Source organism: Hetaerina americana, unplaced genomic scaffold, assembly GCF_022747635.1.
Source record: "Hetaerina americana unplaced genomic scaffold, ioHetAmer1.1.p SCAF_15, whole genome shotgun sequence".
Lineage (NCBI taxonomy): Eukaryota > Metazoa > Arthropoda > Insecta > Odonata > Calopterygidae > Hetaerina > Hetaerina americana.
The window spans coordinates 3,174,303-3,186,520 of record NW_027286625.1 but is presented as its reverse complement, the minus strand read 5'-3'; the positions used below and the strand labels follow the sequence as shown (position 1 = coordinate 3,186,520).

Below are 12,218 nucleotides of genomic sequence, written 5' to 3'. Positions count from 1 at the left end.
TCGCAAGTCTCACTAGTTGTTATAATGTTAGAAGAGATAAAAAGAACAAGTCCACAGCCTCACAGACAGACAATTAGTAATATTAGAGTTTAAAATACACATTAGTACTAAACATGAAAAAAATATTGACATCAAATTTGATATCACTATGTTTCTTTTAAAAAGTGGCAAACTTTACATGCAGGAAAACACATATGTTACTTGTTTTTTCTAATTGAAGTAAATCATTAATTCTACACGTTTCAGATTGATTAATTGCCCAAGTATACAGCCTACTGAACACACTTTGAAAATGTCTTATTCTAAGAAGAGAACCCATAAAGCCTCCTGAAATGTACATTTTAAGGTAGATGTGAAGTGCTCAGTGAAAATCAAAATACATGTACTATCTCCAGGAGATTTTATGAACCATTATCAAACAAATACATCTGCTCTCTACATGTTGCGCAAAACTGCTCAAGGTCATGTTAGCTGAAAGGGAACATTATTGACAGAAATATTACAAGAGAAATTAGTTTAGCATTTCAACCTGAAATGATAAAAGCTTTGGATAGGAATTTGGAGTGGCAAAGGTCTGAGTTAGAGTCTGGCCAGCAAAAAAAATACTGCAAGATATTGTCTTCTCAAAGAATTGCCATCATTTTCCAGAACTGCAAGGAGGGGTTGATTGGGCCACCATTCTACCTGAGACTGTAAATAACGCCAATCCTTCTGAGGATTCGACAGGGGATGTGCTTGCATCATCTTCAAAGTCTGAGCCACTGGAACTCCCAACAGTCCTGCTCGTTCTTTTTATCCTCATTTTGGGTACTGCAAGGGGTGATTCTCCACCATCAGACTCACTGTCCACCATGTTGTTATCACCACCATCAGAGAACGCATCCCTCTGACATGACTCCTGCTCTTCTTCCTTGCAGTTATCTTTGCTAGCTGGAGGAATTTTGCCATCCAAATGACTAGCATGATGGCATGGAGTACTTGTTGCTGCTAAGAGGTGCTGGGCTATTTCGGTAACATCATCAACATTTACTTGATCAATATGCATGTCATGGTTTCCTTCTTTCTCATCACCCAGTAAATTATTTTGAAAAGTGTTAGAATGGGAATATGGTTCAGTGATTTGTTCTAGAGAATTAAGACCCACAGGATTATGCTGATCAGTAACATCACACACTAGTGTCCTTATGATTTGTATGGTATCTTTACTGTCTGGCGTGATGGCATCCAAATGGCCAATTGGAGTCTCACCTATTTGTAATGCATTCCAGTCCTTTTGGTTCATGAAATCTACTTCATTGCCATCAGGAGAAACATCATGTGCAACTACGTCTGTTCTAAAAATACTACTCGAATCTTGGTTTGGTGGTGCAACAGCATCATGCAGGTCATGGGTTCCTTAAGGAAAGGTGGAAAGACAATTAAAATAAATAAAGGGACTATGCCAAAAAAATAAATAAAATACATAAAAGTATTAAAAAATCTATCTGCATTGAGCTAAACAAGCAAATTATAAGCCACACAATATATCATTCATTTCTATTAAGAGTTTAAAAACCATAAAATAAACAATAAGTAATATTAAACATAAAATAGGTACTAACTTGAGTACTGCTCTGGCATTTTGTGTATTTTATATCAAAAATATGAAATTACCAAACCAAGCATAATGAATAATATCAAGGCTATTAATAAAAAAAGCAAATCATCATAGTTAAAAATGCACCTCTGGCAGAAATCTTCTCGACTGGCTACAAACAGAAACAACAAAATTCAACAAAGGTTAGGTCATTAATAAAATATGCCAAGCAGCTGGATTAGAGCCATTATCTCTTCCATTTTCAGGGAAGAGACAATAGTTGGTCCATGGCCCATGCATCACTGGGGTTACCTCACAAGCAAATTGGCTTAGCAGAGGTGTTTCTTAGCATTGTCATTTCTGCCAGTACCTCTCTCGGGTAGGTTGATTGAAGGCTGATCAAGGTGCACCCCAAACCTATGAATTTCTGTTTCTATTGGTGGAATAATTTCCTCATCACATGAATCAATTGTCGATTTCAACTTATTGCTAAGTGGGTCGGAAGTCCTTTCTTCAGTGGTTGGGTGAATAAATATGTCATCTTCATCAGAACTCTCTGACTCACTGCTTTCTGTGTCTTCATTGTAATCAGTTGTTAGGAAATTAGCATCTTCCTCATCCTCTGGTGGAAAATACAAATCTTGGGACCCATGGTATGGGCTATCACATGTTTCTTCCCTATTCTGGTTGTAAGCCTCACTCTCCTCTATAACTATCTTAGGGATCACCACAGGTATAGCAGGGGAGGAAAGGAGGTCGGTGAAGGGATTAAATGTCTTCTCAATACAGGATTCAGTAGCCTTCTTTAACACTGTGAGGAAGTGAAAGTTAAAATATCAGACCTAAAAAGAAGATTTGTGCAACTTCTTATTTACGAGGAAGGTATTTTTTATTTACATTGGAAATGTGTCCCCAACTCTCCATTTGAAAGCAAACTGACTTCATAGCTAGATACCAAATGCACCTTAAAGTTTTCCAATAAGATAAACAATATGCATTCATGCAATTTATGTCCATGACATGTTAAAGCCATTTAAATATAAACCGCATGAAGCAACCTACCTACAACATAAATACATAAAATGGTAAATCATGTGACCATTCCACACAAAACATTGAAAAAACGTTATTGAACTGAAAGGGAGTTTCTTAATAATGAAATTCCAAAAGAATCCATTTTCCACAGCCAACACTTGATAATTACGAAAAATAAAATAAAAATGGGTACAGATTTTGATGGAAAAGACTTGAAATTCCTAAACATTTCTACTCCAAAGAATATGCCTTTCAGAGCACTAATTTCAAGAGCATGCATGCCTAGTACCTTCCGAGGGTGGAGGCGAAGGAGGGCTACAGGTGATGCCCACAGCACCTTTGGGGTCATCATCCTCTGGCAAGATGGAATCCAGTTCCCTTTCAGGGGTGTCTAAATCATGCGAATGAGTATCCCACTCCTCTGATGGCTCTTCTAAAAGTTCCGTGAACACTTTCTGAAAGTCAACTTCTGTACCAGCAAGTTCTTCTGTTGACAACTGAGAGGTCATTCGCTGAAATTCCATTTCTCGGCAACGCTCCCTGGCGCTAGGAGTCTCCTCTACTTCATCTTCCCCTGTCACAGCAGCTTTCTCCTCTTCCAGTGACTGTGATGCTATCCTCTCAAAGCGACGCTCTGCTTTCTTTACTCTCCTCTCAAATTTCTCTGTGGCAGCAGTGGCACTTTCATTTTCCTCAATAGGTTCAAATGAGGTGAACTCTTCAGGTTCTTTCTCCATGAACTGAGTTGGTATTTCTCCTTCATCTTCTGAAGATTCTATACGAAACATAGGTCTCTGTTTGACCTCTTGGGGTGTAGGAACTTTTTCCACACTATCACTCTGGGCCATAACTTCACCCTCTGAAGAAGCTAAATTTTGCAGATCCTTATCCACTGTTTTGATAAATTGGAGGGGATGTGGGTCTGTTAATGACACTAAGTCTGGGGAAGAATTAACCCTACATGTGTTGTCTACCCATTTGTCATTTATAATTTCATTGTCATCACCAGGTTCAGTTACTGTGTAATGCTGTTCACTAGCTGCATTCTCACCGTCATAATCTTCATTTGGTAACTGAACAACCTCCAAAGGAGAAGGCCTAGTCCCACGAATCACTTTCCCAGCAATTGTTCTACTGAAACTCCGACGTTGTAATGTGGGTGTGGTGACATATGGCTGGGATGTGGCATCACCATCTGGCTCACATTTCACATCCTGTAAGAGCCTTGTTCTTTTATCTTCTGGAGATATTCCACCTGCCTTGGTATCATCTCCAGCACTTTTGGTGGTCTCATCTTCAGTATTCTTTGTTCCGGATTCACCCTGCTTGGAGGGTGTGATAGGGATGAAAGGTTTAGCATATTCAGGGGAATTAAGTTCGTCATCAAGCAAATCAGGCACCTCGTCCTCTGTTTTAGTTTCAAACTGATCAAGGTTGCTGGATGGATGCTTGGCAGCAAATGCTGATTCCACCTCAAACACCTGGACGCCTCCTGCAGTTAGTTCCTCCACCAGAGCCCTGTCTGCTGAGGTGCTTGTGGATGATAGGAATGGGAATGCTTGTGGAGCAATTGAGCTGGTAGGGGCTGTTGTGGATTCACTGGAACCCTTATCGTTGTCCCTCTTTTTAGGTGACTGTTCGGCAGAAATTTTGGTCTGTAGAATAGCAGCTTCTACACCAGAGAGAATTGGTGATTCAGGAGAGGAACTTGTTTTCTTTGAAGTGTCTGGAGCTGTTAGATCTGACGCAAGAGCATCACTAGTTGTTGTGGTGGTAGATGTCACAGAACTGGACATGGCTGATGTGGCAAATTCCGGTGTCTTTGTGTCCAGGGGAATGGACCTTTGGACAGAAGTCGTCTTCATTGCACTGAGAGCCACATCTGGGATTAATGGTGAAATCCCTGGAATACGTATTACAGAAATCCTAAATTCTATCTGGAATACGAACAAAATTTTGCAACCCCCACACGAAGGTGGTGAATAGTGTTCCTTGTTGCAGTAAATCAATGTCATTTCTGGTCCAAGAAAAATTTCTTTTGGAATAACCAATTGATAAGCATGATGATAAAAATGAAAGGCATACATATTCATGGAAATGATTCTCCTTAAAATGTTCTGTAGGGACAGCATCTCTCTCTTTCTACTTCTTACCTTCTCCTAACATGCAGACATACTGACACACTCTAAGACAATCACGTTGCTGTGTTAGTACATTGAATTAAGTTAATCAGATGGATACTGTGAAGGAAATAATCTGTTACAATTCTATGATTAATTATGATGGGAAAGAGAGCAGACAGTGCCATACCGATCTTCCTTAAAAATCTCCACAAGCATGCCTTCATGGTTCACCACACTTTGTTTCGTTCATACTGCAGCTAATATATGGGTGCAAATCTTACCTCTTTCTTCATCAGCTACCTCTGCCTTCTCCTGCAAAGGGTCAGCTTCCACAGTTACTGCAGTAAATGGGGCAAACTGGTATGGCACTTTCTCATTCAGGAGTTGTGAACTGACAAGATTGTCGCACCGAGTTCCTTGAGATTGTTGAGTTTTTTCCTCAAAAGTTAGGGGAAATATTCCAGAAAATGCTCCCCCTTGTTCTGGACTGGTGTCTACAAATTCACGCACTGTGCGGATTTCAATCGCTTCTTTACCGGAGTCACATGTTTTGACCAGCAGCTTGACCTCAGCACGAACTGTTCGAGGCTCTTTACTGACACAACTTTCTGTTCCTTTACAAGTCAACACATCCCCAGAGGAGATTTCATTATTGCCACCCTTATCTGGGTTTGGGGTAGGTGGTGATATTTCTGAATCCTTAACTTTTCCAGAGATAGGATTGAGTGGAGTTTTGTCACATACAAAGTCCATAGGATCTTCTTTACTCAGGTCGTTAACAGATTTTGGATGACAACCTGAGAGTGATGCTAATTCTTCATCATCCAGTTGACTTCTTGAGCTAAGGTAATATTTTTCTGTAATATCCTCTTCTGCTGGAGAATTGTGTGGACTGTATTTCACTAGAGAAGCAAACTGATCATTGGAAAAAGATGGAGAGGTGAGACCTTGAGATGAACTTGATGATCCCAATCCATGCTCAAGGTAACTGCCATAATCTTCAGTAGGTATGGGTGCTGACAAAATTTTGATGGGTGATTGAGCATCGCTGGAATCCTGCATTTCAACTTCAGAAAGCATTCTTTCCACTGCTGCCTCAAGTTTATCTAGCTCTATTCTTCTGTCACTGGCTGTGGGAATCTCAAATGTGTCATCAGCTTCCCCAAGGGGTGAAGGGATTTCACTCAGATTTAATGTTTTCGGCTCTTCCATAAGTGATTGAATGGACTGTTCTACCTTTTGTAATGAAGAAAAAATGGACTGTACTTCCATATCCATCCCATCACCCACACTTTTATCATCTCCTCTTGTAGTTACATTGGTGGATATGTCTACAGATTCACCATCTACAATCAACCTCCTTGTAGCATATGAACAAGGCAAATTCTTTTGCTTTAACATCTCATCATTGACAGGTATTGTTTCTTGAGAAATATTACTTGAGTCTGTTAATGCTATTAAGTAACCTTCTGGTAAGAAACAATGATAATTCTCTAAGCCTTCACTAACTGGTTTAGCATCCTCACATTGGTTGCTGGGAACTTTTTCGCTGCAGATGCTAGAAGCTAAAGAGTGAGGGGAATTTTGGCATTTGCCTACATAAATTTCTTGTTCAACTAAAGGATCCTTTCCCACTTCAATTATTTTAGAAAAGTTACCATCTAACTCGCCTTCCTCTCCGAAATCAGTCAAATAGACACGATCAGGTGACTCCACTAATGGAGAGTGAGCAAAAAAAAAGAAAAGGGTAGCAAAGAATGAGATGTATGCTTGTTCAACATAAGCTAAAACTGATTTTATAGCAAAAACAACAATTATAGTTTTTTTCATCAACAATAAAAGGAATTCTTAAATAATATATATTTGATATAATGATTCATCTACTAAAGCCCAAGCTCTCTGAAATATAGAATGAAATGCCAATACTTCTATACTAATGAATATATAAAGATACTTGAATACTGCAACAAGGAACAATCACCATGAGCACCTAAAACTTCCCCAACCATTAGAATCAACTTAAAGTCACTACAGTGAGATTATTATGAAATATATATTATAAATGTAAATATATGGACAAGAAAGAAGAGTAGTACAAATAAACTGTATGTGAGGGCTTAATGATACATACTTCAAGATAACTATTACATTCTACATTTTTATCGAAAAGAACTGCATGTCAGTGAAATAATGATTTAAAGAGACTAAATCATTACAAACCAGGGAATAGATTCTACATGCTAAAAATTCTAAGTGGACATGAGTTTGATTTCAAATTATTTCTGGTTAATGTGTTATATGTTAGAAGCATTAGGTACAAGCTGTTCCTTGTTGCCTTGCTTAACACTTGCAATTCTAAGCCAATGTGGATGTGCATAAAAAAAATAACTAGCACACAAGAACACACACAGGTTCACAAATAATACCATTCTCTATATCAAACTAAAAAGCAATCATGCTCACAATACAAATAAATCTCTAAAAAAATAATAAATCTTCCATTCATTAAACAAAGCATGAATTTCTGTATTAATGATTAGTATCAAATGTAACCTAACATTAATTATTGATTTTTTTCTAAAACATAATGGTATAATTACCTGTCACATTGCTTTATGAACCAAATCTATCAGTATCATGTTTGTTAAAGCTTAATATGTACAAAAATGAAGTTTCTTCTGCATTTCCTTATCACACAGATAAGGCAAATTCATTTCAATGAAACTGTATTATGCCTAACTGGTCCTTCCAGAAACATAAAATTATTGAGTAAAAAAATGTTCTGAAGATTTGAATGATTACCTTCTACATAATTATATGAACACATAGTTAATAAAATTAATCCATACTATCCCCTATATATTAGAGCTACTTATTAAAAGTAAAAAATATTGTTATGAAAATACTACTGTAAATAACTCAGAAAAATGCTACAGCACTAAGTGTTATTAATTTGCAACCATTCGATTGGAATGCATTTGGGTATTGCATCCAATTGAAAGGCAACTTGAAAAATAATTCAGGAAAACAATGCAGCAAATCATGAAGGAATAGTTGGCAGATGGTAATTACTTCAAATAAAAGTAAAACCTCATCATAGTCGAAGTTCATTCAAATTGTAAGGCAAAAACAAAATACACCTGGAAATAAAACTGTTAGTTCATAGGTGAGATAATCAGCACTGCTAGGGCATCAACAACCTTCAATGCATGGTATTGCAGACAAAAAGAGTTAGAGGAATGTACAAACACACTAATACATCTTTTAAGAAAGATTAAATCACTTGTCAAAATGCAGGGATGAGGAACTTTTAAGTTCAGGGTAAGAATATTGAAGAATGAACTACCTGGTTCGTAACAATTAAGTCTGCTGTGACAGAAAAGCCCATGTATCAATATTATAACTCCATTAATTCAATGTTAGACTAAAAGTAATTTTAAAATTAGTTAACCTTCAAAACATAGCTTGTATTCCATTCCATGATGAACAGAAAGTTTGGACACATCATCTCTGATGAACGTTTATGAGGCAACTGTGTCATAAAATTTAATGTTTTTCCATGAATGGGAAATTAATTTGCATCTCACCTGCATCTTCAGAAGTAAGGCCTCCATGGCCTGCAGTGTGTTTCTGCTGCATTTTCTCAGCCCATTCTGAAAAATAGAATATTTTGACCAGTTAATTTATGTGCTCAAGGAAATTAATTACTAAAAATACTACTTGTTTATACTCTTAACCCATAAATGGAATTACAAAAATGTTTACAAAATGTAAAAACTAGCAACAAAATGCAACACAAAACTACACTAAGGCACTCAAAATCTCTGGGTGGACACAAATTGTCTTTAGAGGTGTAACAAGTACATCACTGTGTTCTAACAAACATCAATGGTTTCCCATATGATAACAAAATTAATTATGATACAGGATACCTTCAAACACCTTATGTACAATCTCATAACAATATCTCAGCACTAACTATCCTTTCCACTTGTCACTATACAATGGCACCCAGGAGTTGTCAGATAAACTCTCGTGATGCCTGAGCAGTGAATTTTAGTGATTTCAACTGTTTTGTGTCCCTGCAAAGTATGCATCTGAAAAACACTATTTTTTTCCACAATGACGCTATAGTAACTTAACAAAATTTGATTAAAGAGCCCAGCATTGATTTCCATGATCATCAAAATTAACCTTACAGCCAGTGAAATGACAGCAGACACGTGACGTGTATGGTTGCCTGTTTTTATCTTTATATTTCTCCAATGTTGCAGTGAACATTTGCAGACTTGAAGATGCAGACTGCAGTCTAGGAGAAATATCAACCCACAAAATACAAAAAATTCAGCCCACCATGTATCTAAGCATTGGCACACCAATGCAAAAGCTTACAATCCACAGTAGTCACAGGCTGCTGACTCTAGTTCTGGCACAGTACTATAAGTGATTTAAATTGGATATTTTTGATTTTGGGCTAAAAATAATGCTGCTCTTCATTGATGACCAATGAAGAAAACTCTTCCATTTTGTATGAACATTTATTTTGAAAGCATTCACAGCTTTTTCCTGAGTAAATTAAAGCTTTTACAAGTGAATCAATCCTTATTTCTGTGTGTTAGTAAACAGAAAATATTTGCACACATTGTCTAAGAATGTTACCCATGGTATGCAAAAACTTGAATTCTATTTTTTTCGATAAAGGTATCTTTAGATTTCATTTTTGGCACAAATTTAACATTGTTCAATTGGCCTTTACTTTCTGGTGCACTAGTATGCACCAATCATGTAAATAATACATGTGCGTTCAATTACAGCTTTTATACTATGGATCAACTACATTGATCTAAAGTATAAAAGGTTAATGGCAAATATTAGGGGTTGAATTATAATACATATATCTTTTATTGCTAATTATTCAATGGTTAATAAGTTGACTCAAAGAATTATAAAGCTTGTGTGGATATTTTATTTAAGCTGTAAACTTAAGGTGGGAATTTATGTAGAGCTAAATAACTGTGACCCAAATTAAGATAGAAAATTAGATATCGTTCACTAAGAATACTATTGCAGTGACTTCCAGGGTCTAAATTTTCCAATGGATCTGCAAACAAAGTGAGTGCCCAAATATATCAGCATTGTTCGAATGCCTAAGTCTTTGTACTGCAAACATTTTTGGAATTTTAATATTGACTTTGTTGTGTGGCAAGTGGCACCTACTTTATGATTTCTCTTGAAATCTCACCAGGTTTGAATATTGTAATATATTATCAAGTAATATAGGCAGAAGGTATTGATGAAACATCCATTTCAGTTTTTTTAACTGACACCTTTATGTTCTCTCTCAAATCTGGAGTTTACATTAGTAAATAAGTATATATTCTCGATTTCCTTCAATGTCAAAAAATAAATGTTTGACTTAAGGATCTTTTAACACAACCTGTATACCATGTATTTGCATAAAGAGGTCACAAGTTCAGTGCCTTATCTAGGTACTTGCATGTAGATACATACATCGCTGAAACATGAATCTAAGAGCTATGCAGTATTGCATGCTACAATAAGAAGCCAAGCTTACACTAATGCAACTAGTTTATATTAAAAATGATCTCCTAGGCTATACTACAATGAAAATGTAAAAGAAGCAGAATGAGGAGGCATAATGTATTAAGGTGATACTAAAGTGGCATATTTTAAAATATCTATAAGATTGAAATTTAATTCACTATTTCCTGTATAGAATAAATGAGACTCAATTTGCTATCAGTATTCAATGGAGTTATTGATTGACATGCATTCTATTCTGTAGACCTTCACCAATTGTTGTGCTTCTTTTATAGGTGGTGATCTTCAAACCAAACGTTCACCATCACCGTTGCAAGGCCATATAGAGAAATGGGCATGGCCCATACCTTCTCCAAACAGTTGCCCAAGACGAGTGGGAGGGGCAGAACCACTCCTGACAAAAGCTGATTTTAGCAGGCCACTTCTGACTCTCACAGGAGATGGCAGGGCTGACAAGGTACAGTCATGTGAGTTCTCTGTCCTTTGCGATGCATCTGTTATTTCAGTGAAGGGGACCTCTGAGGTAGCTTTTTTCATTCGAAGGCGCACTAATGACTCTAGGATTCGTCTTCTTGTGGCAGACATTTGCAAACTCTGATGGCTATCACTAGTGGATTGTTTTAAATCTTTCTTATCCAGATCTGGTTTAGGAGAATTGTGTGGAGAAAGACTGCTGGTCTCATCAGCAACTGAATCTTGGATCTTGCTCACTGCAGGTTCTTTACAGTGTGATTTTTGTTCAGTGTCATGTCCCTGATTTCTTCCAATCGTATCCTTAACTAAAGAGACATTGTCATTTAGAGAGAAAGAACGCTGTATTGCTCCATCTCGTCTATGCCTTAATTGGATAATATGCTTGGCTTCAATTGCTCCTGGAGAAAGGGAAGTGCTAAGCCGTGGCATAGATTTAGTTGGAGTTCCAGTAGACTTAATGACTGTTTTGTTTGATGTAGATGATGAAAAAGATGGTAGTGAACGGTATGACTGACGATTAAATCCTGTAGAGCTAGACTCTTGTATGTCCCTACACAATGCCTTAAAAGCCTCTGATTCTTGAATTGGATTAGGATCGAGTCTACGAGGACTAATGCTACGGTCTTTAAGGAAGGTAAATCTAATTACTGGCTTAAAACTAGAGTGTTCAGAATTTTCATTGGATTCCTGCATATATTTAATGGGTTCCTTTTGGGAATTTGAAGTGCATTCTGATGATGCTTCCTCTGTGGATACATTTAAAATGGGGAGTTTTGTTGAAAGAGATGCAGTGTTTTCACTATTTAATTCCTTTGATAATGCTGAAGTTTCATTTCCCTGGTCAGGTGCTTTGATAGGATTGCATGGGGCTGCTGAGAGTCCTTCAAATTTAGATATCAACTTCGAAACACTACCTGCTCTTGCTCTCATTGACTGTGGTTCAATTCCAGGTCTGCTTGATTTAATAATCACAGTGCTATTCCTTTTAACGGCATTCTTAGGAGGTAAACCTTTGCATTGGTCAGTCCTGAATTGCTTAGAAGTGGAACCCTCATAAGGCAAAGAGTCCCACTGTCCTTCCTTACATGATGGATTACTCATTGATGAACTCTGGCTTCTGTTATAATTATTTTCCAACGGCCCCTTCTGACTTTTACTGTCAGTAGCAGCATAATTATTACTGTAAATGGTGGGGTTACATTCTTTGGATTGAAATTTTCCTGAACTATTTTTTTTTTCAACATAGCTGCCAGCATAACTTTGATTTTCATCTGTGGTAATCTCATTGGTTAACTCTGAAGTCTTACTTGATAATTTACTTTTCATAATTGGCACAAATGCAGTAACTCTTACAGCAGATGTTTGTGTGTTACTAGCTTTTTCTACTTTAGCAGGAGTAATAACTGGTAATGTTTTATGAATTTTCAAGTTATCTGACTTATTTGTCA

The 12,218-nt window shown here is 37.0% G+C and overlaps 1 protein-coding gene across 1 annotated transcript in view; it reads right to left on the bottom strand.

Annotated features, from left to right (window-relative positions):
* LOC139686745 (serine-rich adhesin for platelets-like) overlaps positions 1 to 12,218 on the bottom strand; it is a 112,778-nt gene that overhangs the window by 29,666 nt on the left and 70,894 nt on the right. Inside the window, exons 3-4 of the mRNA XM_071583776.1 lie at positions 8,322 to 8,387; positions 2,901 to 4,514 (exon numbers count right to left, since the gene is read on the bottom strand). Of these exons, the coding sequence (XP_071439877.1) occupies positions 2,901 to 4,514; positions 8,322 to 8,387 (1,680 nt within the window). The remainder of the gene's footprint in view (positions 1 to 2,900; positions 4,515 to 8,321; positions 8,388 to 12,218) is intronic.